At 48.0% G+C, this 21528-nt stretch overlaps 2 protein-coding genes, 1 long non-coding RNA gene and 4 other non-coding genes across 8 annotated transcripts in view; 6 read left to right on the top strand and 1 right to left on the bottom strand.

Annotated features, from left to right (window-relative positions):
• The window catches only part of TAF12 (TATA-box binding protein associated factor 12), a 32204-nt gene extending 28350 nt beyond the window's left edge, over nucleotides 1-3854 (top strand). For both annotated transcript variants that reach the window (XM_045476338.1, XM_045476337.1), the window contains 2 exons: nucleotides 1806-1894; nucleotides 3376-3854. In XM_045476338.1, coding sequence (XP_045332294.1) covers nucleotides 1806-1894; nucleotides 3376-3411 — 125 coding nt within the window. In that variant the 3' untranslated portion in view covers nucleotides 3412-3854. The remainder of the gene's footprint in view (nucleotides 1-1805; nucleotides 1895-3375) is intronic.
• Nucleotides 3855-10003: 6149 nt separating this feature from the next.
• On the bottom strand, nucleotides 10004-11969 carry RAB42 (RAB42, member RAS oncogene family). The gene is made up of 2 exons (XM_045476336.1): nucleotides 11165-11969; nucleotides 10004-10559 (listed from the first exon to the last, which is right to left on the bottom strand). Exons 1-2 carry the CDS (start codon nucleotides 11407-11409, stop codon nucleotides 10136-10138), a joined length of 669 nt encoding a protein of 222 aa, XP_045332292.1. The 5' UTR covers nucleotides 11410-11969; the 3' UTR covers nucleotides 10004-10135.
• A 6215-nt stretch (nucleotides 11970-18184) lies between these two features.
• LOC123597476 lies at nucleotides 18185-21114 on the top strand. The gene is made up of 5 exons (XR_006712134.1): nucleotides 18185-18499; nucleotides 19529-19631; nucleotides 19917-19993; nucleotides 20340-20390; nucleotides 20991-21114. It is a non-coding gene; the product is annotated as an uncharacterized LOC123597476 (long non-coding RNA).
• LOC123600232 lies at nucleotides 19034-19168 on the top strand. The gene has a single exon (XR_006713591.1). It is a non-coding gene; the product is annotated as a small nucleolar RNA SNORA16B/SNORA16A family (small nucleolar RNA).
• LOC123600246 lies at nucleotides 19661-19791 on the top strand. The gene has a single exon (XR_006713605.1). It is a non-coding gene; the product is annotated as a small nucleolar RNA SNORA44 (small nucleolar RNA).
• LOC123600247 lies at nucleotides 20021-20153 on the top strand. Its single transcript, XR_006713606.1, has one exon. It is a non-coding gene; the product is annotated as a small nucleolar RNA SNORA61 (small nucleolar RNA).
• Nucleotides 20846-20919, top strand: LOC123600260. Its single transcript, XR_006713619.1, has one exon. It is a non-coding gene; the product is annotated as a small nucleolar RNA SNORD99 (small nucleolar RNA).
• Nucleotides 21115-21528: the final 414 nt, after the last annotated feature.

Genomic DNA, 21528 nt, shown 5'->3' with positions numbered 1-21528 from the left:
GAGATCAAGAGTCGCATCCCCTACCAACTGAGCCAGCCAGCCTGGCTGTTCTCTTTCTTTAAAAACACTTTACATATCCATATCCTGACCCACTTTTATTGATTGTAAAGTTTAATTCCCAGAGAATAATCTTTTTTAAAGGCTCTTTTTTTTTTTTTAAGTTTATTATTTTTGAGAGAGAGACATAGCGTGAGTGGAAGAGGGACTGAGAGAGAGGGAGACCCAGAATCTGAAGTTGGCTCCAGGCTCCAAGCTGTCAGCACAGAGCCCAATGTGGGGCTTGAACTTGGGAACTTTGAGGTCATGATCTAAGCTGAAGTCGGACACTTAACCAACTGAGCCACCCAGGCACCCCGGGAATAATCTTAGTTCCACTTTCTTTCTTTTTTTTTTTTTTTTTTAATGTTTATTTATTTTTGAGAACGAGAAAGGCAGAGCATGAACAGGGGAGGGGCAGAGAGAGAGGGAGACACAGAATCTGAAACGGGCTCCAGGCTCTGAGCTGTCAGCACAGAACCCGATGCGGGGCTCGAACTCACGGACTGTGAGATCATGACCTGAGCCGAAGTCGGACGCTTAACCGACTGAGCCACCCAGGCGCCCCGTTAGTTCCACTTTCAAGGACTGACAACAAATATTATTTGCAGAAGGCTTCAGATATTTTTATTTTCAAATAAATATTGGAAGAGAGCTGTATATAAAATTATTCTAGAACCAAACATAAATCATTTATTCACCCAATAGTTACTGTACAGTAGGCACAAAGTATAACTGTAAAATCACTAATACTCAATTTGATTTAAGTAAGTGGCTGCCTGGGGCAAAACAGATTTGCAAAACAAATGTTTTCAGTGCTTTAGGGCATATGATAAAGTATCTTACTCCTTTTGAATAGGCTTATTCCCTAAATGATCTTGTGTAAGTATAATTTTTTTATATTGGGTATACTTAAAGTGCCCCGCACTTTTATTCACGGGTTTGGGCGTCTGTGTAGCTATGCCAATTACTGACATACTCTAATAAACAAAATCTCTTTGCCCTCTTGGAACCTTTAGGGACACTCTTACAGGGATGACCATATCCAGTGGCACCAGAACACAGGGCTGTGCTATGGACATACCTATGTCTATATCCATATCTCTGTGCATTTATCCCAGGCTCTGGGATTGCATTATGTCATTGAATGCTTTCAACCACCCTATGACATGGTTATTACTGTTGTTACTACCATGTAAAAGATGAAGAAACTGAGACCCAGTGTCATACAGCTCTACAGTGAAGCAGCAGAACTGGGACTTGGCTCTTAACTCCAGAATGCTCAAAATGCCTTTCTCCTCCTCCTCTTCCTTTGGGTTTGCGAGGAGTGACTTTGAACATAGGAATAAGACAACTGAAGGTGCCTGGCTGGCTCAATGGGGAGAGCATGTGACTCTTGATCTCAGGATCGTGAGTTCAAGCCCCATGTTAAGTGTGGAGCTTACTTTAAAAAAAAAAAAAAAGACAAGAAACAAATGACTTTTCTGTTCTCTTGAGCTGCATGGAAACCTTAGGGCTCATAACTCACAGCCTGGACTCATTTCCCTGTTTTGTCTTTGCGTGTAGGTCGAATGGTGTCATTTCAAACCTTGGAGGCACCACATGTGATTCCCCCATTTGTATTCCATAGAATCCCTCTGCAAGGTTACTGCTAATTAATATAGCTGATTGCTCAGATTAGTGCTCCCTGACCCTTGTCCAAGGGTCCCCCTGCACTTTGATGCTGCCTTCCCTGTCCCCTTATCTCTGTGCTGGCCTCTTCCTTGCAGAACGCCAGTGGAACATGTGGATCCCTGGATTTGGCTCTGAAGAAATCCGACCCTACAAAAAGGCTTGCACCACAGAGGCTCACAAACAGGTGAGGAGCTGTCAGAAACACAGGGGAGTCACAGCTGATCCTTGAGCTGTGTCTCCAAGGGAGCAAGACAGCACACACAGCTACTATCACTGCAGTTGTCACTTCCCTCACACAGTAAGCTCCACTCCCTGGACCAGAGATCAGAGAGGGCAAGAAGCACAGGGCTCCATGGGAGAACAGTGAGATACATCTGTGGTACTTTGCTGTTCCCACATGTGGCCTCAGTTTTTTCTCTCAGTCCTGATGGGCGCCACTTAAAGCTGTTGATTGTAGATGCTTCTAATAGGGACAGAACTCGCCCCTCCATGTCTCCCTAATGAAATCCTCCTTCACTGTTGCTGTCAGAACATCATATGTGGCCCTCTGGGTAGAGGGCAGTTTAAAGAAAGGAGAGATAAGCCATACTTGTGCAGGAGGGTCGCGCCCAGACTGCCGTGCTAGGCATTCTGGCCTCTGTCCCAGCTTCACCTTTGTTCTCTGCCCCTCTGACTGCAGAACTGAGGGGTCAGTATGAGAACTAATTCCACTTCTGCTATGAACAAGTTGTCTCTGTCATTGGTCAGTCTTATAGCAGTGATGGCTTCCTCTTGACAACATCTTAATTTAGCTGGTGCTCTGATTTCAAAAGTGAGTTCTTTCCAAGCTTAATGGGCATAGTTGGGTGGTTGTAGCTGACTGTCCCTTGCTTCCTGGGATCTCCGGAGTGTGTGTGTTTACAAAGCTCACAGAGGAAGCCCTACACGGAAGCCACTGATAGCCTGAATCAAAAGATCACAGTATTCCTCAGAAGGCAGTCCTTCAGACAAGGGATGGTCATTTTGGCTCTGTTCCCAAATTATCCACTTTTCAGCCCTATCTCCCTCCCTGTCCCCCTCTCTCAGCAAGTATCATAATATTAGGATAATCTCTTGGTCAAAGAGTAAGCAAAGCCAATCAGTAATTTGGCCAGTGGCTGGAAATAGTAAAATTTGAAACCTGTGACCTGAATGTTTCCCTGATGGGTTGTGGTGGAAATTGTTAGTGTCAGTTTCCTTCACTATAGGTCATCAAGAGTGAAATATCAGCTCCCTTTATGTGTGGCAACAGTCTTGAAACAGTCCCCTTCCCTATTTTCTTCATCCTCAGAGAGATTGGACTCTAGAATCCTCAGAGATTAGGAGTCTAGAAAACATATGCTTTGATGACCTATCCCCTAAGTCCCCAAAAGGCAAGAGCTGTCACCTTCTGTTTTTAACTTTCTTGCCATCCTGCTAACCTACAGTAGTTTGGGTCTTTTGGTCAACAGAATGGATCTACTGGCCTGTCCAAACATCTCTTGGGGTCCTGAAGACTGCTCTTAGGCTCAAAGGAGCCTGCTGAGCTGCGCTGTGCATGTAGGTTCCCAAGGGCTCCAGCTTGTGGTATAGACCATGCCACACATGGGTGACTAGGACAGTTCCTGACTCTAACCTGTGTTATTGGTTATTTCACTCTCCTTTCAGAGAATGGCACTGATCCGGAAAACAACCAAGAAATAACACATGGAAAGGTCAGGGAATGGACAACAATGTATTTGGAGATACTTGAGCTGAGACCTCAGCCATCTCATCCTTGGATTTTTTTTTTTTAATGCTTTACAGAGAAGCATATATTTTTTATTAACAGTACAGCAATATCTATAATGACTGAGAGGATCTGCCAAAAGAATAAAGCCTCCTATCCCAACTTCCAGTCCCTTTTCCCTGCCGTCTCAGAGAGGAACAGTGTATCTTCCAGAGAAGATTTTATTTGTGGTTTATTATATAAGTGATTGAATATGGAACAAAGCATTATGGTCTTGTTTGGTGAGACAGTATTAGCAGGATTTGTAGAGGTTTTTGTTTCCTTTTCCCTTCCCCTTTTCCCTGTACTTTGTAATGTCAGTGTTTATATGAATATGACTTTCATTTGCTTTTCCAGAATAAAGAAGTTATTAATCGAAGAACACAGGGTATACATGGCTTATAGCCTTTGAAAGGCCAGAGAGAGTTCAGAGGACAAGCAAGGCTGGATGTAGCTCTCTGTCAGCAGGTGGCAGCACCACTATTCATTCTGTGAGGAGAAAAAAAACCCAGAAATTTTTCCATTATTTTACTCCAAGGAAGGCCATACCGTCAGTAGGAGTTTGAGTCCAGTTTCTCTGCCATAAGAACGGGACAGGGTGACTCTCATGAGCCCCAATCTCAAGAGTTTTGGCAAAGTCTTTTTTGACCTGCTCTTCTAGAACTCCTGATGTTCATCCTTGGCCCCAAGAAAGGATGGCAGTAGCTTGGGGAAAGGCCCATCTGTGCAGGTGCCTGTCTGTTCTTAGTTGTTGATGTCCCTGATCCCTGTATTTTCAACATCATACAGAGGAAACCAGGCACCTTAAGAACTCAGGGTCATGACCTTCAGTGGTACCTAGCATCACCCTGTCCTGAGCCCAGTGTAGCCCTTGTGGATTGTGAGGGTTCCTTGGGCCTCAGGGGGCGTGGGTGTTCCATCCAGAGATCACCAGCATGGGTATACCCACCTTGTCCTGCTTTTCTCCTCTGCCTTGAATCTTGGCCTGAGATGGGACCCTGCTTTTCATTCCCTCCCACGTGGAATTTGGCCCCATAACCCCTCTCTTAAGTGAGCAGCCCAAAGGCTGTGCTGATGTTCCTGTTGCTCTTGGCCAAGGTCTCAACATGGAGAGCACCCAAAGAAGCAGCCAGCTTCTCTTCCTCCAACGTCACCTGTTGCTTGGGCACCAGGTCACTTCTGCGGCCTACCACCAGGAAGAGGATGTTGAAGAGTTTCACTTTTTCCAGAACCTCCTGATACCACTGGGTGACATTCTCAAAGGATGTTCTGTTGGTGATATCAGACAGCAAAAGGCCTCTCGCTGAGTTCCGATAGTAGGAGCGAGTCACTGACCTTGACAACCAAGAAGGAACCCAGAATTAGTTTTGAAACCTTCATTAAGGACAGAAAGGGACAAAAGAATTGGGCAGTTTAATGGAAAGAGCTGGGGTAGAGTCAAAAGATCTCAATTCTTGATCAGCTGTGTGACAGGTAAGTGGCTTCATCCATCTTGAGCCTTGTCCTATCTGTATGTGGAGGGGCTTGTTCATTCAGCAAGTATTTATAAGCTGGACCTGGGCCTGTGTTGGTGAACAAAAACATGGAGTGGTCCTGCCATAGAGTGGGTGTAAAACTGCCTCTGTGCCTAGGGCTGCAAAGGAGAGGTTCACAGGACTGGGGGCAGTTGGTCTGACCAACTGAGTTGAGTGACTCAGGTGAAGGCGTGGAGATCTCTTTGAGGGAGAGAGAACTGCATGGAAGCCAGCCCCGAGGCAGTGTAGTGAGGTGAGTCAGGCCAGGTCATGCAGTGCCTCGTAGGCCCCAGCAAGAGTGCACTTTACCCAAAAGGTAACAGGAGCCACTAGGGGATTTTCATCAGGTTTGCAGTTGTTTTTGTTTTAACAGAATGCCAAGATTTTATTTATTTTTTCTTTTTTTTATATTAAATATAATTTATTGTCAGGTTTGCAGTTTTAAAACATCACCCTGGCCAGGCAGTGGAGTACAAATAGCCAGGAGGGGGGAAGGGAGAGGGCAGGTGTGGAAGCAGAGAGATTCATTAGAAGGGTGTTGCCTGGATGGAGGTGGTGGTAGTGAAGTGGAGGGCAGGGGGAATTCTGAAAGATGGTTACACGGCGCACTCACAGGCTTTGACGACTGTGTGTAGGAGTACAGGACAGGGGCACCACCAAGTGATCTATAAGGCATCTTCTGACTTGGTGTGGCCATCCTTAGTGCAGCTCACCCACACCCTGGGTTCGAGGCCCTCTTCCTCATTGACTGAGAACCATATCCAGATTCCCAGAGCCTAGCCCAGTGCTGAGGAGCTCAGGGACAACAGGGCTGATGGACTCCAGCATCCTTGTAGAGGATCCTTGTAGGATGCTCACAGGTGCCTCATGCTATGCTAAGTGCCTTCCATAGATAAGTGCATTGTGTTTTCTCAGCAAGTCTGAAGAAGGAAGAATGTGCTTGGCCTGTGTCACACAGTGTAATTGTAGTATCTTATCTAATCCCATGTTCCCAGGAGGAAACTGAGAGTTAAAAGTTTAACTTACTCAAAATCACACAGCTTGTGTTGGTGCCAAGGCTTCAGCCAAGTCCATCTGACTTCCGGAGCCTGCCTCTGCCCTGTCTCCCTAAGTCTTATGGAGACAAGATGGGGGTGACTAAGAACAGCATATGCAAAGGCCCAGAGGTGTAAAGAGGTCAGTGCATCATGTGGCTCAAGCACAAGGTGTAACACTGGGAGACGATGTCCAGGGATGAGCAGCAAGTAAACTTGAGAGGTGGACAGCTTGCAGGCAATAGTGTCAAAGTCTTCAGAGGCTGCTGCTGTGTGTGTGTGTGTATCTGTGTATCTGTCTGTCTTGCAGGAATGGGAGGGTGTAGTGTTGGTGGCCCAGAAGGCTGGCCTTGGGCTTCCCACCCCTCTTCAGCCTGAGCAATACCTTTTCCTAATTGGGGGACATTTTTAGGACTAAAAGATAAGAGGATTCTGATGCTAAAAATAAGCATATAAACAAAAAGTTTGAAAACTACTGGCCAGGTGATGGGGAGCCAGTGGAGGTTTAGGGGGAGGACTAATGTGATTGTGTTTCCATGTTAAAAGACTTGCTCTGGCTGCCAGTGTGGAGAATGGAGTTGGAGGCAGGTGGGAGGGGTACAGCCAGGAAGTTGCTGCAGTTAATTTGAACTAAAAGTAAAGGGATATGGCATGTGAGGTTTTCCTAGGAAAGTATTAACCAAAAGATAGAGGTAGGGTGTGGCTGCAACAACAGGAGTGAATTTTGAGGACACAAAAGGAAGCATCTGGTACCAGAAAGTCATCCTGGAAAGTCCCGTGTGCCTGAATGAGGGGAAGCAGGGAGGAGGAGGCCAGAGCTGGACTGAAGCCTCACAATTACCTATAGTTAAAAAAGGCCCCAGCATCACCCAGTGCTGCCCTTTATTTTACTGGTAAGAACATTAAGGTCTGGAGAGGTCATTATGACCTGTCTGAGGTCACTGGGCAGGCTAGGACTCAGACCTGTGCTCTTGGCCCATTGTCTTTCCTTCTCATGGAAACCGTGGCCTTGAAATGCTAGAGTCTAGTGGGGCAAAATGATAAGAGACAGCAGAGCCTGAAATCTCAAAGAAGGGAGCCACTCAGGTGCCCTAAAGGCTCAGAGAAGGAACCGATACATTAGGTTGGTCCAAACCTTGAAGGATGAACAGAGTTTTGACATAGATGGAGAAAGGACATTCCAGACAAGGGATGGGCACATGAAAGACCCAAAGGGAGCTTGTTAACAGAAGGAAGTTAACACTCATTGGGCACTTCACACATGTCATCATATTTAATCCTCTAACAAACCTGTGACATAGGAATTGTTCTCATTTTACCATAAAGACTGAGGCTCAGAGGTAGAGAGATTAGACTCCCACCCCCAACATCTTCAGTTCCAGCCTCATGTGTGGAGAGCAGGATGGGTCTTCCCTCTTTACCCACTAGGTTTCAGTGGCTCCCAGGGCAGGCTGGATCTTCAGAAAGGGCCTACAGGTAGCAGACTTTGGCTCTGTGCCTTCTAAAGGGCAAAAGGCATGGATCCAGGCCTGGGAGCTTGACCATGCGGAAGCTGCTATGGCCAGAGACGGTTTAGCCAGGGTGCTGCTTTGGAGAGGGAGTTTTGTGTGTTCAGACTAGCCTAGGGATAGCCCTGAAGGGACGATTCTGGAATCTCACCCTTAATAAGAAAGTAGAGCCCAGTTCACATCTCCGGGTCTGGAGGCAGGGAGCAGGGTGGGGGTGCGGTCAAGATCTTTTAAGATCTTTGGTAGAGTCTGGAATCCTTGTTATTTCCCCAGTGTTTACTTTGGTAGTCTCTGTTCCCTTACAGTGATTTAGGAGCAAAACCCTCAGGGGAAGAAGGGGACATCCATTTTGTGAATTCCTACTGTGTGGCCAGCACTGCCTTAAATTTCTCATCTAATCTTAAGAAAGAAAATTTCTTTTTAATCTTTATTTATTTTTGAGAGAGAGAGAGAGAGAGAGAGAGAGAGAGCGAGCATGAGTGGGGAAGGGGCAGAGAGAGAGGGAGACACAGAATCCGAAGCAGGCTCCAAGCTCTGAGCTGTCAGCATAGAGCCTGATGTGGGGCTCAAACCCACAAACTGCAAAATCATGACCTGAACCGAAGTCACACGCTTTAACCAACTGAGCCACCCAGGAGCCCCTCATCTAATCCTTTCTAAAACCCTGTGAGTTAGGTATTACTATCCTCTTTTTCCAGAGGAGTCCACTGTGGCTTGCAGAGATGAAGTGAGTTCCCCAGGGTCCCACAGTTACACAGTGGAGCTGAGAGTCAAACTTGACTGCAAAGCTTACCCTACTTTTGACAGCTGGGATGATACTATGGGTAAGAGGTGATCCTTGGGGTGCCTGAGTAGCTCAAGTTGGTTAAGCATCTGACTCTTGATATCATCTGACTCTCAAAATAAACTTTAAAAATAGTAGTAAAAGAGGAGGCAGTGCACAGCGAGACCCACCCTGGCCCATCCCCTGTGGGGAAGAAGCTAAGAAACCCACCTGGACTAGAAACCTCCCAAGAGCCCTTGGAAGAGGGGATTATCAGTCACATGATACTGAAGAGGAATCTGAGACTGAGTAAGTCCCCAGGTCACAAAGTGAATTAAATGGTTTTGCTTTTTTGCTGTGGCAACTGTCCATGCCCTTCCTGTGCCCACTGGCACAATGACACCCCTCCTATGCCTGCAGATTCTTCTTCTTCTTCCTCTTCCTCCTCTTCTTCTTCTTCTTCTTCTTCTTCTTCTTCTTCTTTTTATTTTGAGAGAGACCGAGAAAACGTGAGAGTGGGGGAGAGTCAGAGAGAGAGAATCCTAAGGAGGCTCCCGGCTGCGAGCACAGAGCCTGATGCCATGCTGGGCTCAAACTCATGAACCCTGAGATCATGACCTGAGCCGAAATCAAGAGTTGGGTGCTTTATTGAGCCACCCACGTGCCCTACACCTGCTGAGATTCTTACCAACATAAACACCATCTCCAGGAAGCCTTCCCAGATTGCCCCAAGACATTTTCTGCCTAGCAGTTCCTGTTCTCCAGGAGGCAATTTCTGAGATGAGGATTAGTGAGCAGATATGGATTAGGGTATTCTGGAGAGCAATATCTGCCTGGGGTCGGGTTGGGGGGGGGGGGGGGGAAGGAGGTGTGACTAAGCAGAGGGAGAAGAGCTGTGATGTTGTAAGAACAATGGCCTCAATTTGCCCCATGAAGACTGACAAAGCTGGGTTTGACCTTCTGAGTTGGAGCAAAGAAAGCCAGGCTTTTAAACACTCCTCCCAGCCCCAGTGGATTCAATAGATTAACATTGGATGTGGGCAGTTTCCAGAGGGTGCTGTGAACCCACCATCAACACCATCGCTGCACTCCCAGGGACAAATGGGTGGGGGTAGGAGGCTGTGGGTTCTTCAGCCCCAAAGGAACAACTTGGTGGCTAATCAGAGTGTCCACTGTGTGCCTAACCTAGGAGCTGGCCCCTCGTGTTCATCCCTGCCTTCCAGATCCAGATCAGGCACCTGGCCTTGGAGTAGGGGCTCTGAGCAGCAACCCTGAGTTTCAGGGCACATATTTAAGACTCATCCAAGCCTGAGGACCTAAGGAGGCTCCGAGGTAGGCTTGCCCTGAAATTTCCTGCCCAGTCCTTGTCTGTGCAGCAGCTTCCAGACGCGGTGCGTCTCAGCGTCCGAGCTCAGAAACACTGCCAGAACTGTCCGAGATGGGAAAGAGTGATGAGGACAGTTCTTGTTATTCAGTTCTTACCGGATGGCTGGCTCTGGGCTGAGCATGTCCCCACATTGATTGTCTCATTCATGCCCACACACTCCCACCCCCCCACGCCCCCACCCCCTGCCGTGATGTGGGTCTTTAATGAGCCCCACTGACAACTGAGGAAACAGGCTGAAGGACAGGAAGCGGCTGTACACGTGACTTCTTAGAGCTTGCTGGAAGAAAATCTTTCTGGAAGAAAGTCCCTGAGACCCCAAGAGTGACTGCTAAGATACTGTTTATGTTAACCCTTTGGATACATCCTGCCATTTGATCTCCAGAAAGATCCTGCCACTCCCCATTCCAGGAGCACTTCTGAGGTTGACAGAGGTTTAACCCTTTCCCTCCCAGAGTCAACACTGACATGGGCCTGGGGGCTGCTCTCTGTGGGGGGACATGGGGACTTGGGCCTTGTGGATGAGCCGGACACCCCCCCAGTCCTCCTCCAGCTTGATGTCCCCCTGCTCCAGAGCCTGCTGGATGGCATCAGCAAGGGTGTTGAAGGCCAGGTCCACATTGCAGTTCTTTTTGGCTGAGGTCTCCATGAAGGCCATGCCCAGGGAGGCAGCCAGCTCCTCTGCCTCCTGGGCTGAGACAACACGGGTGCTCTGCAGATCACTCTTGTGGCCAACCAGTAAGAAGATCACCTTGTTTGGGCCCTGAGTGGCCATGACCTCCTGGTGCCAGTCGCAGATATGTTCAAAGGACTTCCTGTTTGTCACATCAAAGACCAGTAGGACACCTACCACATTCCGGTAAAAGGACCTGGTGATGCACCTGAAGGAGGGGGAGTGAGCTGGGCGAGGTTTATGCCATCAAGACCCCCAACCCCCCCAAAGACAGGGCTTCCCTCACGAGCACTGACTGCCCCACAGGCCCCATAGCTCATTTCACACTGCTCAGTACTTCTCTGCTCCTGGCATCCGTGTCTCCCAAGAGAGTGCCTGCGCCCCTCAGCTAGGGAGCAAGTTCCAGTCACATACGCTCTGGACCATTCCTCCATTCCTGGAGGAAGCCTAATGTTTTCCTGATTGCAGCTTTTTGCTTCCCGTTTTCTGGCAAATTCCTATGCATCCTTCCAGACCCACCCAAATCTCTTGTCCTTTCACGGCTCCCTGACACTTCCCGCTCTGCTCCGTGGGCTCTCTCAGCAGCCAGGTCACCCATCTCTCCAGCTTTCCAGAGCAGGGCCCTTCTGTCCTCCCAGCATCAGGGTCTCAGGCCACTGGCTGCATTTGTGTAAGGACTCTGAGTGAAGGGCTAGAGACCAGGGCATTCCCCAGACCTGTACCTGGGCCACTGAGGCCGACCCCGCTGGGGGGTAGCCGTGGAGGCCGGTGACACTGACCACCCCGAAGCCTCTCACCCCGCCCTCCCCGCACCTGAAGCGTTCGTGGCCCGCGGTGTCCCAAAGCTGCAGCTTGACGCGCGGCCCGGCCGGCAGCTGCAGCTTGCGGCTGTAGAACTCGACGCCCACTGTGGGCGCCCACTCGGGCTCGGGCTCGGGCTTAGGCTCCGGGGCCCCGGGCGCTCCCGCCACGTAGCGCCGCAGCAGCGACGTCTTGCCCACGGCCGCGTCCCCCAGCAGCGCGATCCGGAACTGGTAGTGGCAGTCCGGTGCCTCCATGGCCCCCTTCTCGCCGCCCCGCCGCCGGAGGCCAGCGGTCCGGCCTCGCCTCGCCCCGCCCCGCCCCGCGGCCCGCAGGCTGGCGCCGCCCTCTGGGCCCCAGCGCCGAGACACGGGTCCGCGGGCCGGGGGCGCGTTGTGCTAGTGACCCACCCCGGAGGCCCGGCGGCCGTGACACCTGGGCACGTGCTCGCCTCTCTGAACCCCAGTTTCGTCTTCCAAAATGGGGATAATAACCCCTACTTCTTAGGATGAGAGATGAAAGAAGGCAATGTGGGTTGGAGGAGGAGTGAGGAACGAGAACGAGACAGGCGCTGACCCGAAACTAACACAGCCAGAGTCCACCTCATTCAACCGCCGCTGTTGCTGTGCTGGCTTCTCTCTCCAGCCCCGCTCTCCAGGCAGTTCCCCGGTTGGGCCCCTGCTGCTGGACCTGGAGATGCCACTCTAGAAAGTTGATGGTTTATAGATGCCCCTTCCCTGCCCAGGTGCTCCTTTCCAGGAGCCCCATTGGCCCTGGCCTAGGGCCTCCTGTTCCATGGTCAGGTTCAATGTTTAACAACCCCATTGCATCCTTAGCACCTACCTGGGCTGGGCCTCAGGGCCCAGAGAGAGACTTGGACAGGGCTAGTAGAAGAGGCAGGACAGACAAATGTGATCCCAGAGGGAGTGCAGTTGGTCTGGGGCCTTGACAATTAACATTTATGAGGCCAGATGGTCAGTTATTCACATTCTGTGGGCAACAATTTTGAGAGGGCCACTGTGTGCCCATTTTAGAGCTGAGGAGACTGAGGCTTGTCTCAGGTCACAGAGCACAGCTGAGACTCACATCTCAGTTTGTCTCCATCTTCGTTATCCCCTCGATGCCACGAAAGGGGACTGCAAATCAAGTACCAAGAGTTTCCAGGTCACAGTGGTCAGGTCTCACTTGGGTTAGTGGCAAGGGTAAGGCGGGGACACCTGCTTCCAAGATCCACTCTGTTCTCCCCAGTCAGGCCTTCTGGAAACCCAAGGTATCAAGGCTGAGGTGCTGGCTGGTCTCACACAGCTTGTCTATTGGTTTAATCCCACTGTCCAATGTGGGTGGATTTTATCAGTTTAATTTGTTTGGGCAAATTGGTGGTGAGGGGAGATCCTCACTGTTGCAAACAATCATGTCATATTTCCTTCTCACCTTGTGAGTTTTAGGTGTTGTTCTGCTCATTTCCACAGATGAGGAAACTGAGGCTCAGAGAGATTAAATAATCCAAGATCACTCAGCAAGGAATACATTCTAGCTGCCAAGTTTACCCAAGGGCAAAGCCTTGTTTGGTATTTCTGTTTCTGGCAGGATCTAGGAAGGCCCAATTTTCTTCTAGCTAACTCTTTTTTTTAAAGTGTATGTATGTATGTATGCATGTATGTATGTAAGTAATCTCTACACCCAGCATGAGACTTGAACTCACAACCCTGAGATCAAGAGTCACATGCTCTACCAGCTGAGCCAGTCAGGTGCCCCTCTTCTGTCTAACTCCTAACAAATCAGTAAGAAGCCACTTTGAGGGTCTCCGCGTAATCTCAGTCATTGGTCACCTGCATGGTAGAGCCTGAAGGGGCCCATGTCTCTGCTCCTTCCCTACCTCTAGGAGTAGGAGAGAGAAAGAGAAATCCTTCCTACCAGGTTTCCCCAAATTAAGCGTCTGCATCACTCCCACCTGCCCCACTGATTCCTCCATCGAGATATTCTCCCCACCTCTGTTCAGATGGAAAATTATTTTTGTGTCAGATCTCTATGGATGCACCAGCCTCCTCCTCCTCCTCCCCCTCCTCCCTCTCCTCCCTCTCCTCTTCTCTCTCTTCCTCCTTTTTTAAAGTTTATTTTGACACACAGAGAGTGCTCCCCACCACATACATGCTTGCACATGTGCTTGAGAGGGTGGGAGAGGGGCAGAGAGAGAGAGGGAGAATCCCAAGTAGGCTCTGTGCTGACCGTGCGGAACCTGGACCACGAACCTGGACCAGGAACCATAAGATCATCACCTGAGCTGAAACCAAGAGTCCGACAATTAACCAACTGAGCCACCCAGGCACCCTAGCCCTTAAGCCCCTTCTTTACCCACCACTGGTACTCTGAGCTCCAGCCATACTGAACATCTTTCCTCTTCTCAACCCTCTGCCAGGAACACACTCTCTCTCTTCAAAGGGCTAACTCCTACTTCATACCTTAGATTAGATCCCTGTCCTCAAGAAGCCTCTCACCACCTGGCCAATGAGGTCACATGCCCTTTTGTCCACTGTGCTGTCTCCCTCCTAGGTTACTTGAGGGCAGTGATCTATGATTGTATCCTCAGTGCTTGGCACAAAACAGGAACTCAGTAAATATTTATGGCTTAATGAATGAATAAAAGCAGGTAAATGCTATTTATTCATTAATTCAGTCAGTCAAATCCCACAATAGGGCTGGGCTCAGGGAGCTACAGGGTCAGAGAAGACCTCATGCAGGAGGTGATGCTGAAGCTGAGTCCCCAAGGACAAGTAGGAGCTGGGGAGGTCAAAGAGGAAGGGCACTCCAGGCAGGGGCATCTGGGCAAAGGCAAAGAGGCATGAAACAGCTTGAAATGCAGTTTGAACCCAACATTGCCAGAAGGCTTTGTGGTTAGCACACATGGGCAGTGCACTGTCAGCATTGGACTCTTTGAACTTCCTCTCCTGGACACTCCTGCTGTGGGATGGGGTCATGTGCCTGACCTCTGCACCTAGCACCAGAGTCCAGATGTCAGCTGACCTTGCCATAGACTATGTGATTAGGGGTGAGGAAAGTGATTCCCCACCCCCTGCTTCCCCTTCTGCTAAGTAAGGCAAATCACGGTGCCCACCTCATGAAGTAGTCATGGAGGAACTGTATAACATAGCAGGTAAGTTATGCACATTTACATTAGATAGATCTAGGTTTTAGTTCCAACTGCCACTTACTAGCTATGTGGCCTTGGCCAAGTTTCATTAATTAATTAATTCATTTACTTAGTAATTGTTTCAATAAGTGCTGTCTCTTATATACCAGGCACTTATATAGCAATGAAGATAAAAAGACACAATTCCTGTTATTGGTAGCTCACATTGTAATGGGGAAGACAGAAAATAAACCCATGTATAATGTGATGTCAAGAGGCAATAAGTGCCATAAATAAGCAGAACAATAGCTTAAAGGGTGGCAGGGTAGCTATATCAAAATAGGGTGTCCTGAGGAGGTTACATAAAGTGAAGGAATGAGTAGTGTGGTTGTCTCTGATATCCAGAGAGGATAGTTCCAGGCAAGAAGAACAGCAAGAGCAAAGGCCCTGAGGTGAGATCAGGCAATGATGCTACAAGCAGAGCAGAGAGGCTGAGAAAAGGGAGCAGAATGAATGAGGGAGCAAGTGGTGGGTGATGAGGGCAGAGAGGAGCCAAATCATGTGGCTTCAGAGGCCATTATGGAACTTCAGCTTTTATTCCAAATGTGTTGCAAAATCAGTGGAGGTTTTTGAGCCGCTGAATAATAGGATGTAAATTTTTTCTTGGTTATGGTTTTTATTTTTACATCTTTATTGAGGTGTAATTTGCACACAGTAAACTGTACATATTACAGTGTACAATGTGATGAGTTTTGATGCACATGTACATCCATGAAACCATTACCACAACCATGTATCATGCCCAAAAGTTTCCCCATGTCTGTTTTTAATTCTCCTCTCCTAACTGTCCCCCCGCCTGAGAGTTACTTTTTTGAAATTTTTAAATGTCTACTTTTTTAAGGGTGGGGGGGGAGCAGAGAGAGAACAAGACGGAGAATCTGAAGCAGGCTCCACGCTGTCAGCACAGAGGCTGATGTGGGGCTCAAACCCATGAACCATGAGATCATGACCTGAGCCAAAGTCAGACACTCAACCAACAGAGCCACTCAGGTGGCCCCCCTGCCGAGAGTTTTAATTTTGATGAAATGTAACTTATTAATTCAATATTGTACTGGAGGTCCTAGCCAATATTAAAAGGCAAGAAAAAGAAAGAAAAGGCATCCAGGTTGGAAAAGGAAGAAGTAAACCTGTCTTTTTATCCACAGACTTGTGAAAAATCTTAAGGAACTTACAAAAGAGGTGCCAAAACTAATACAGGAGTTTAGCAAGGATATGTTAATATGCAAAAATTAATTCTATATATACTAGCAATGACCATTTAGAATTTGAAATCAACAAAAATGCCATCTACAATGGCATCAGAAATATGAAAGACTTAGGGATAAATTTGACAAAAGATACATAAGATCTGTACACTGAAAATTAAAAAACACTGTTGAGAAAAATTAAAGATGACTTAAATAAATGGAGAGGTATACCATACTCATGGATGAGAGGACTCAAGATTGTTGTCAGGGGCACCTGAATGGCTCAGTCAGTTGAGTGTCCGACTTCAGGTCATTGTTCTTGAGTCAAGCCCCACATGGGGCTCGCTGCTGTCAGCCTGTCAGCGCAGAGTCCACTTTGGATCTTCTGTCCCCCTCTTCTGCCCCTCCCTTGCTTGCACTTTCCCAAAAATAAATAAATATTTAAAAAAAAAAAAGATTGTTATCAGTTCTCCCCAAATTAAGTCTACAGATTCAATGCAATTCCAACCAAATCCCAGTAGGCTTTTATTTCTTATTTTTATATTTTAGAGAGCATGCAAGAGGAGGAGAGGGCAGAGGGAGGGAGGGAGAAAGGGGGGAGAGAGAGAGAGAGGAGAATCTTAAGCAGGCTCCACACTCAGCACAGAGCCTGATTTGGGGCTTGATCTCATGACCCTGGGATCATGACCTGAGCCAAAATCAAGGGTCCAACGCTCAACGGCCTGAGCCATCCAGGCACCCTCCAGCCAGTAGGGTTTTTAAAAAATACAAATTAGGGGCTCCAGTCATGATCTGTTCAAGCCCCGCATTGCGCTCTCTGCTGTCAGTACAGAGGTCACTTCAGATCTTCTGTCTCCCTCTCTCTCTGCCCCTCTCCCATGTCTGCAAGCACGCTCTCTGAAAAATAAACATTAGAAAAAATACAAAATTAGCTGATACTAAAATTTACATGGAAATGCAAAGACTGAACAGCTGAAACAATTTTGAAAAAGAACAAAGTTGCATGACTTATAGTACCCTATTTCAAAACATATTAAAAAGCTACAGTAATCCGGACAGTGTAGTATTGAGTACAGAAACAGACCTACACATACGGATAACTGATTTTTACAAAGGTGTCAAACCAATTAGATGGATAATCTTTTTCAACAAATGAAGATGGAACAACTGGAGAGCCATATGCAGTAAATAAGCAAACTTTGACTCTTACACCATACGCAAAACATTAACTAAAAAATGAATCCTAGATCTAACTGTAAGAGCTAAGACTCTTAAACTTCCAGATGAAAACTGAGGGGAAAATCTTTAACACTTTTAAGTTAGGCAAAGATTTTTAAAATAGGACACAGAAAGCACAAAGCATAAAAGAAAGCAAATGGACATGCTAGACTTCATCAAAATGAAAACCTTGTGTTCTTTACACACCATTGGCTGGTTGTTGAGACCAGACTATAGGGGAGAATGGTAGACTCAGGGAGACTAATTAGGAGGCTACTGTGATTGTCAGCCGGCAATGATAGCGTCAGTGGAGGTGGTAAGAAATGGTCAGATTCCTGTCACATCTCAAAGGTGGAGAATGTAGGATTTGCTGATGGATTGTAAGTGGGATGATAGTGAAAGAGGAGTCCAGGATCATTCCAAGGATTTGCTGAGATTGGGAAGAGCAGGTGTGGAGGAGGAAAGGCTATGTTCTGAGAAGCCTATTTATTAGATAGCCAAGTGTAGAAGTTCGGGGACGCTGCAGGATATAAGGTCTGGAGCTCAGAAAAGTAAGGCTGGAGAAACTCATTTGGAAGTTACCAGGAAGTTTCTTGTCTCCTTACAGTCTGTTGTTGTCTCTATTAAATGAGAACAATAGTACCTCCTTTTTAATGAGTATATTAAGGATAAAAATTAACGAATAGAGTAAGCACAGAACACGTATTTAATTCTTGACAACTTCTTGTTTTTACATTGACGTTTATTCATTCCATGGACAAAACATGTACATGGCACTGCGATTCTGAGCGTGGTCTCTGCCGTGGACTCGTGGATTCAGGCCCTTCCCTCGTTAGTTACCTGGGTGATGCATCCCTCAGTTTTCTGATCTGTAAAAAGGGCATAACTACAAACCTACACACAGGGTTGTTGGGGAAACTAGTTGAGATAATCGAGCATAATCTGAGTAAGTGCTCGGCAAAGTTACTTACCTATTAGCGGAAAATGAACGAATAATGCATTCATCTTCTGAGTAAATCGGTCGCGTCTTCCTTGCTGATAAACCCTCCCAAAGGGCCACGCCCCCAGAAGAGCTCGCAGAGCGCCTCTCCACACCCATGCGGTGGCTGCTCCTCGGTCGGCCCGCCGCGGTCGGAGCCGAGCCCTGACGCAGCTCACCGCGTCATTTCCCGACTTTGGATGTCTGACTGAGCTCCAGCGGGGATAGCGAGTCGGCTTCATTTGTGAGCCCAGTGCCGAGTCCCAGACGTTCAGCGAGTGCGGAACACGGGCGGAAGGCTGCTCTCTTCCCGGCAAGAAGGCAGCGACTCCGCACGCCCTTAGAACTCAGAGCCTGACGCGCCTCCCGGCACTTGAGGGCAGACGGACTACAACTCCCAGAGGTCTGCGCGGGCGCGTTGCCGCAGTGGTCGGGCGCGGCCGCCAAGGGCGAGGCCTATAAAAGCCCTCTCCCAACGCTCCGACGTCCCTTTTCCCAGCCGCCGTGCAGGTGTAGCTTCGTGCGCCGCTGTCTCAGACCTGCTGCAAGTCACGCGCATTCTTCCACTTACCCTACCGTAGCTTGGCCGCCACCGGCCCCTCACTCGCCCGGGCTGCCTCCCGAGGCTGAGGGATGTTGAGCGCGGCTCTCAGTTGCCGGGCCTCCCGACCTGCTGGGACCGAGGTCCAGAAGGCCTGGTCGGCCGCATGCGCGATGAGAGGAGCCGGACCCCGAGAGGGCCGCGCCTGCTCCCGCCTCGGCCCGCGCTGTGACGGGTGAGTAACGCGGCCAGGCAGCGGGGTGCGGGGCAGTCTTGGGCCTGTAGTGGCCTAACTAGGGAGACGCCGCGTGGTGGTGTCAACGGGATCGGAAACTGAATCGGCCCATTACAGCTACTTACTGGGCGACCTTGGGGAAGTGACTTTACCTGTTATCTCGCTGCAGGACATGTTAAGGAATTCATGCAGGTGGATAAAAAGGGATTTTTGGAGTTCGAGTCCTTTAGAACCTATTTTAAATTCCAGTTCTGTGGCTTTTCTACACTGATTGGCGACTTTCAGTAAATAGCTTAATTTAAACCTGTCCGCAAAACGGATGATAAAATGGTCCTGTAAAGATTAAATGAGACAAAACACTGGTACATAACAAAAATGAAGAGGAAGTTGGGACCTGGTAGTAGGATATCTGTTCTCTTATTTGGTCTCCAGCATGTCTCAGTAGGTGAATTTCAGTTATGCAATAGTGCACAGGATTTAGGGGAGTCTGAGGGTTGGACAGCATTTGTGGCGGTCCTGAGACCTAAATTGCCCTGTGGCCCTTATCGAAGCTGCAGCTGCTTCCACATAGCTGCTGTGGTCAAAAAGGAGCCCAGAGTGACAGTTTTCCTTGACGGTCGCCGTTCTGTTTGCTGTAACTGATCTGCAACATATCAGGAAAAGACAATTCCCATGGTACCTGCCATTTCTCTGGTATAGGTGGAATCCTTTATTACAATAGACCGGTTTCCAGAGGCCAACAGAAATGCTCTGTTGATGGGTCTTGCATAGAGTTGCTAGAATAAAACTTCTGAGAAGTAGATTGCTGAGATGAAGAACAAGTATGGAGGGGCAGGCAGTGGGAATGGATTGGACATGTGTGCTGGGAAAATCTAGTGGCAAGTGGCACAGATCTTAACAGTGCTTTGGGTCACTGCCCTGAAAAGCTTAAGGCATAAGTACCAGCATCAAAAGCCAGTCAAACATTTTGATTCTCAAGACCAGAAGAAGGGAACAATGTCATTCAGGACAACTGTGTTCTCGTCTTAGATGTGCCAGATGAAGATTCCAGGAGGACTCTGAGGTTGAGCTTTCTGGTGAGGATTCTGTGGTCATGACTGTGCTGGAACACAACCATCTCAGGACCCGGTAGGTTTCTGGGAAGTGCCTGGTGGGTCAGTACAGCATGTTTCCAAGGGCTGTGGCCGGTTGTGGCCATGGGATCTCCAACTGCATGCGAGAGCAACCTGGAGAGACTTTGACAGCACAGGTCAGCATAATACCTGCAGCTGCCACTCGCCTTTCCTATAAACAGCTTGGGACCTGGGCTGGAAGCCTTCTCAGTGAGTCCGGGTGTTTTCCATAAACTACCACGTAGATGGTAGATGGGTGTTTCGATCAACTTCTTCGTTTAGAGCTTTCACCCTTTTTTCTGCAGCTTGCCCCCAAGTGTCCTGGCAGTATCTGCTACTGAAGAATCTGAAGTTACCAGGTTGTTGCTGTGCTTTAGATAAGGTAAAGTTAGATGTTGAAGACATCCTGACCCTCCAGTTCCCTTTCCCATCGGATCTGAACACTGGTCTTGGTGGTCGTAAAAGGAGGAAAAAGAACACTGAAACTAGCCTCCCAGTGCTTATCGTCTGGTATATAGCTTGGAGGCTAGTTTCAAACAAGATTTGAATTCTCTTTGATCTCCTCCTCCCCTGTAAAATGGGATAATCTTAGGCTTAAAGGGAGGATGTAGGTGAAGGTCTGGGCAGTTGTAGTGATGGCTGACTTAATACTTCTGAATTTGATCAACATGAATGTCCTTCTTGCCTCTTGGTTGAGAGTGTCCTGTTTTTTGTTTTTTTTTTTAAAGATCTGTTACCAGTAAAGCTGTCCTTATCTGTGATTATGGATCTATAGTTGGGTAAGTTGGCTACCTAAACTTCACTGTAGCTTCCTTGCAGCGCCACGCAGTGGAGTGTTGTAAACCCTAAGTAGTGTAGTGAATCATGAGGCAGCCTAGGCCTGTATGAAAGAAAGTCTTAGCTTTTTAATACTACATCGCTTACACCTATTAGCTGTTCATGGCCAGAAGAGAAAAATGTTTGGTGTGATTTGGTCTGTTAGATTTGCCTATTCTGTTGGAAGGCCAGGAAGAGCACAACGTGCTGTGAGTAGAAAGTACCAGATGCCAAAGCCCTGCACCTTCAGCAGCAAAGGCTGATTGCTTTGAATGTGCAGTCATGGTTTGAGCTCCTGCTCTGAGGTTTGGGGAAACTTCAAACCGTGGGATCATACTGGCCCCTTTCCTGAAGTGTGGGAGATGGGTTGGGCAGAAACAAGTAGTTCATCTAGTTCAGGGTATGTTTTGTTAGGCTGACTGGTCCAGGATGAAACCTAATCTGAGTGGACATCTATGGATGATAAATGCGGATATGGGACTGAGACCAGTTTGGGAAAAATGTCTGGGTGGCATTAATTAATTGGGGGAATATTAACACACTGGCATACACTTCCTTTTCAGGAGACAGACCTTGTGGGAAGAGGCAAGCTAAAAGACAACAGGTTATTTTCAGTGGAAAACCATGACCTCTGTATTTCTGCTAATGCTGGCATGTGGTATGTAAGTGACCAATAAAAGACTTAAACTATGCTTGTGTCCATATTCTTGATGTCCCTCAAGCTGCTGGTTATTCCCCATTACAGTGTTAAACTCTTTATTTTTATTTTTTATCCTTTTTTTAATTAAAGGATAATATGATGAGTTCTGTAACTTCCCATTTATATAAATGTCTCCTTCAGTAAGCCTGAAAATTCAGGCTGAGCCCAAGACTGGTGTTCCTTCAAAAAATGTTTATTAGAGGGAGAGAATCTTAGGCTCCACGGAGCCCAGTGCAGGGCTCAGGGCTCGATCCCATGAGTCAAAACCAAGAGTTAGACTTTCAAACCAAAACCAACTGAGCCACTAACAGAAAAGTAGGAATAAAATGGGAGATTTTTAGCATAAAACCAGACTTCCACATGGGTGCTGGAGATCTGTGTAAGAGGACTCACATCTACTA

Source organism: Leopardus geoffroyi, chromosome C1 (genome assembly GCF_018350155.1).
Source record: "Leopardus geoffroyi isolate Oge1 chromosome C1, O.geoffroyi_Oge1_pat1.0, whole genome shotgun sequence".
NCBI classification, from domain to species: Eukaryota; Metazoa; Chordata; class Mammalia; order Carnivora; family Felidae; genus Leopardus; species Leopardus geoffroyi.
The sequence above is the reverse complement of the archived record's forward strand: the minus strand, read 5'-3'. Positions and strand labels throughout refer to the sequence as shown.

What these genes read in the sequence shown, in the direction of transcription:
- RAB42 (XM_045476336.1), bottom strand. Translation starts at nt 11,409, where the DNA reads ATGGAGGCACCGGACTGCCACTACCAGTTCCGGATCGCGCTGCTGGGG. An exon ending in GCGGGCCACGAACGCTTCAG is followed by an intron (nt 10,560 to 11,164) that starts GTGCGGGGAGGG and finishes CCCCTCCTTCAG; the next exon opens with GTGCATCACCAGGTCCTTTT.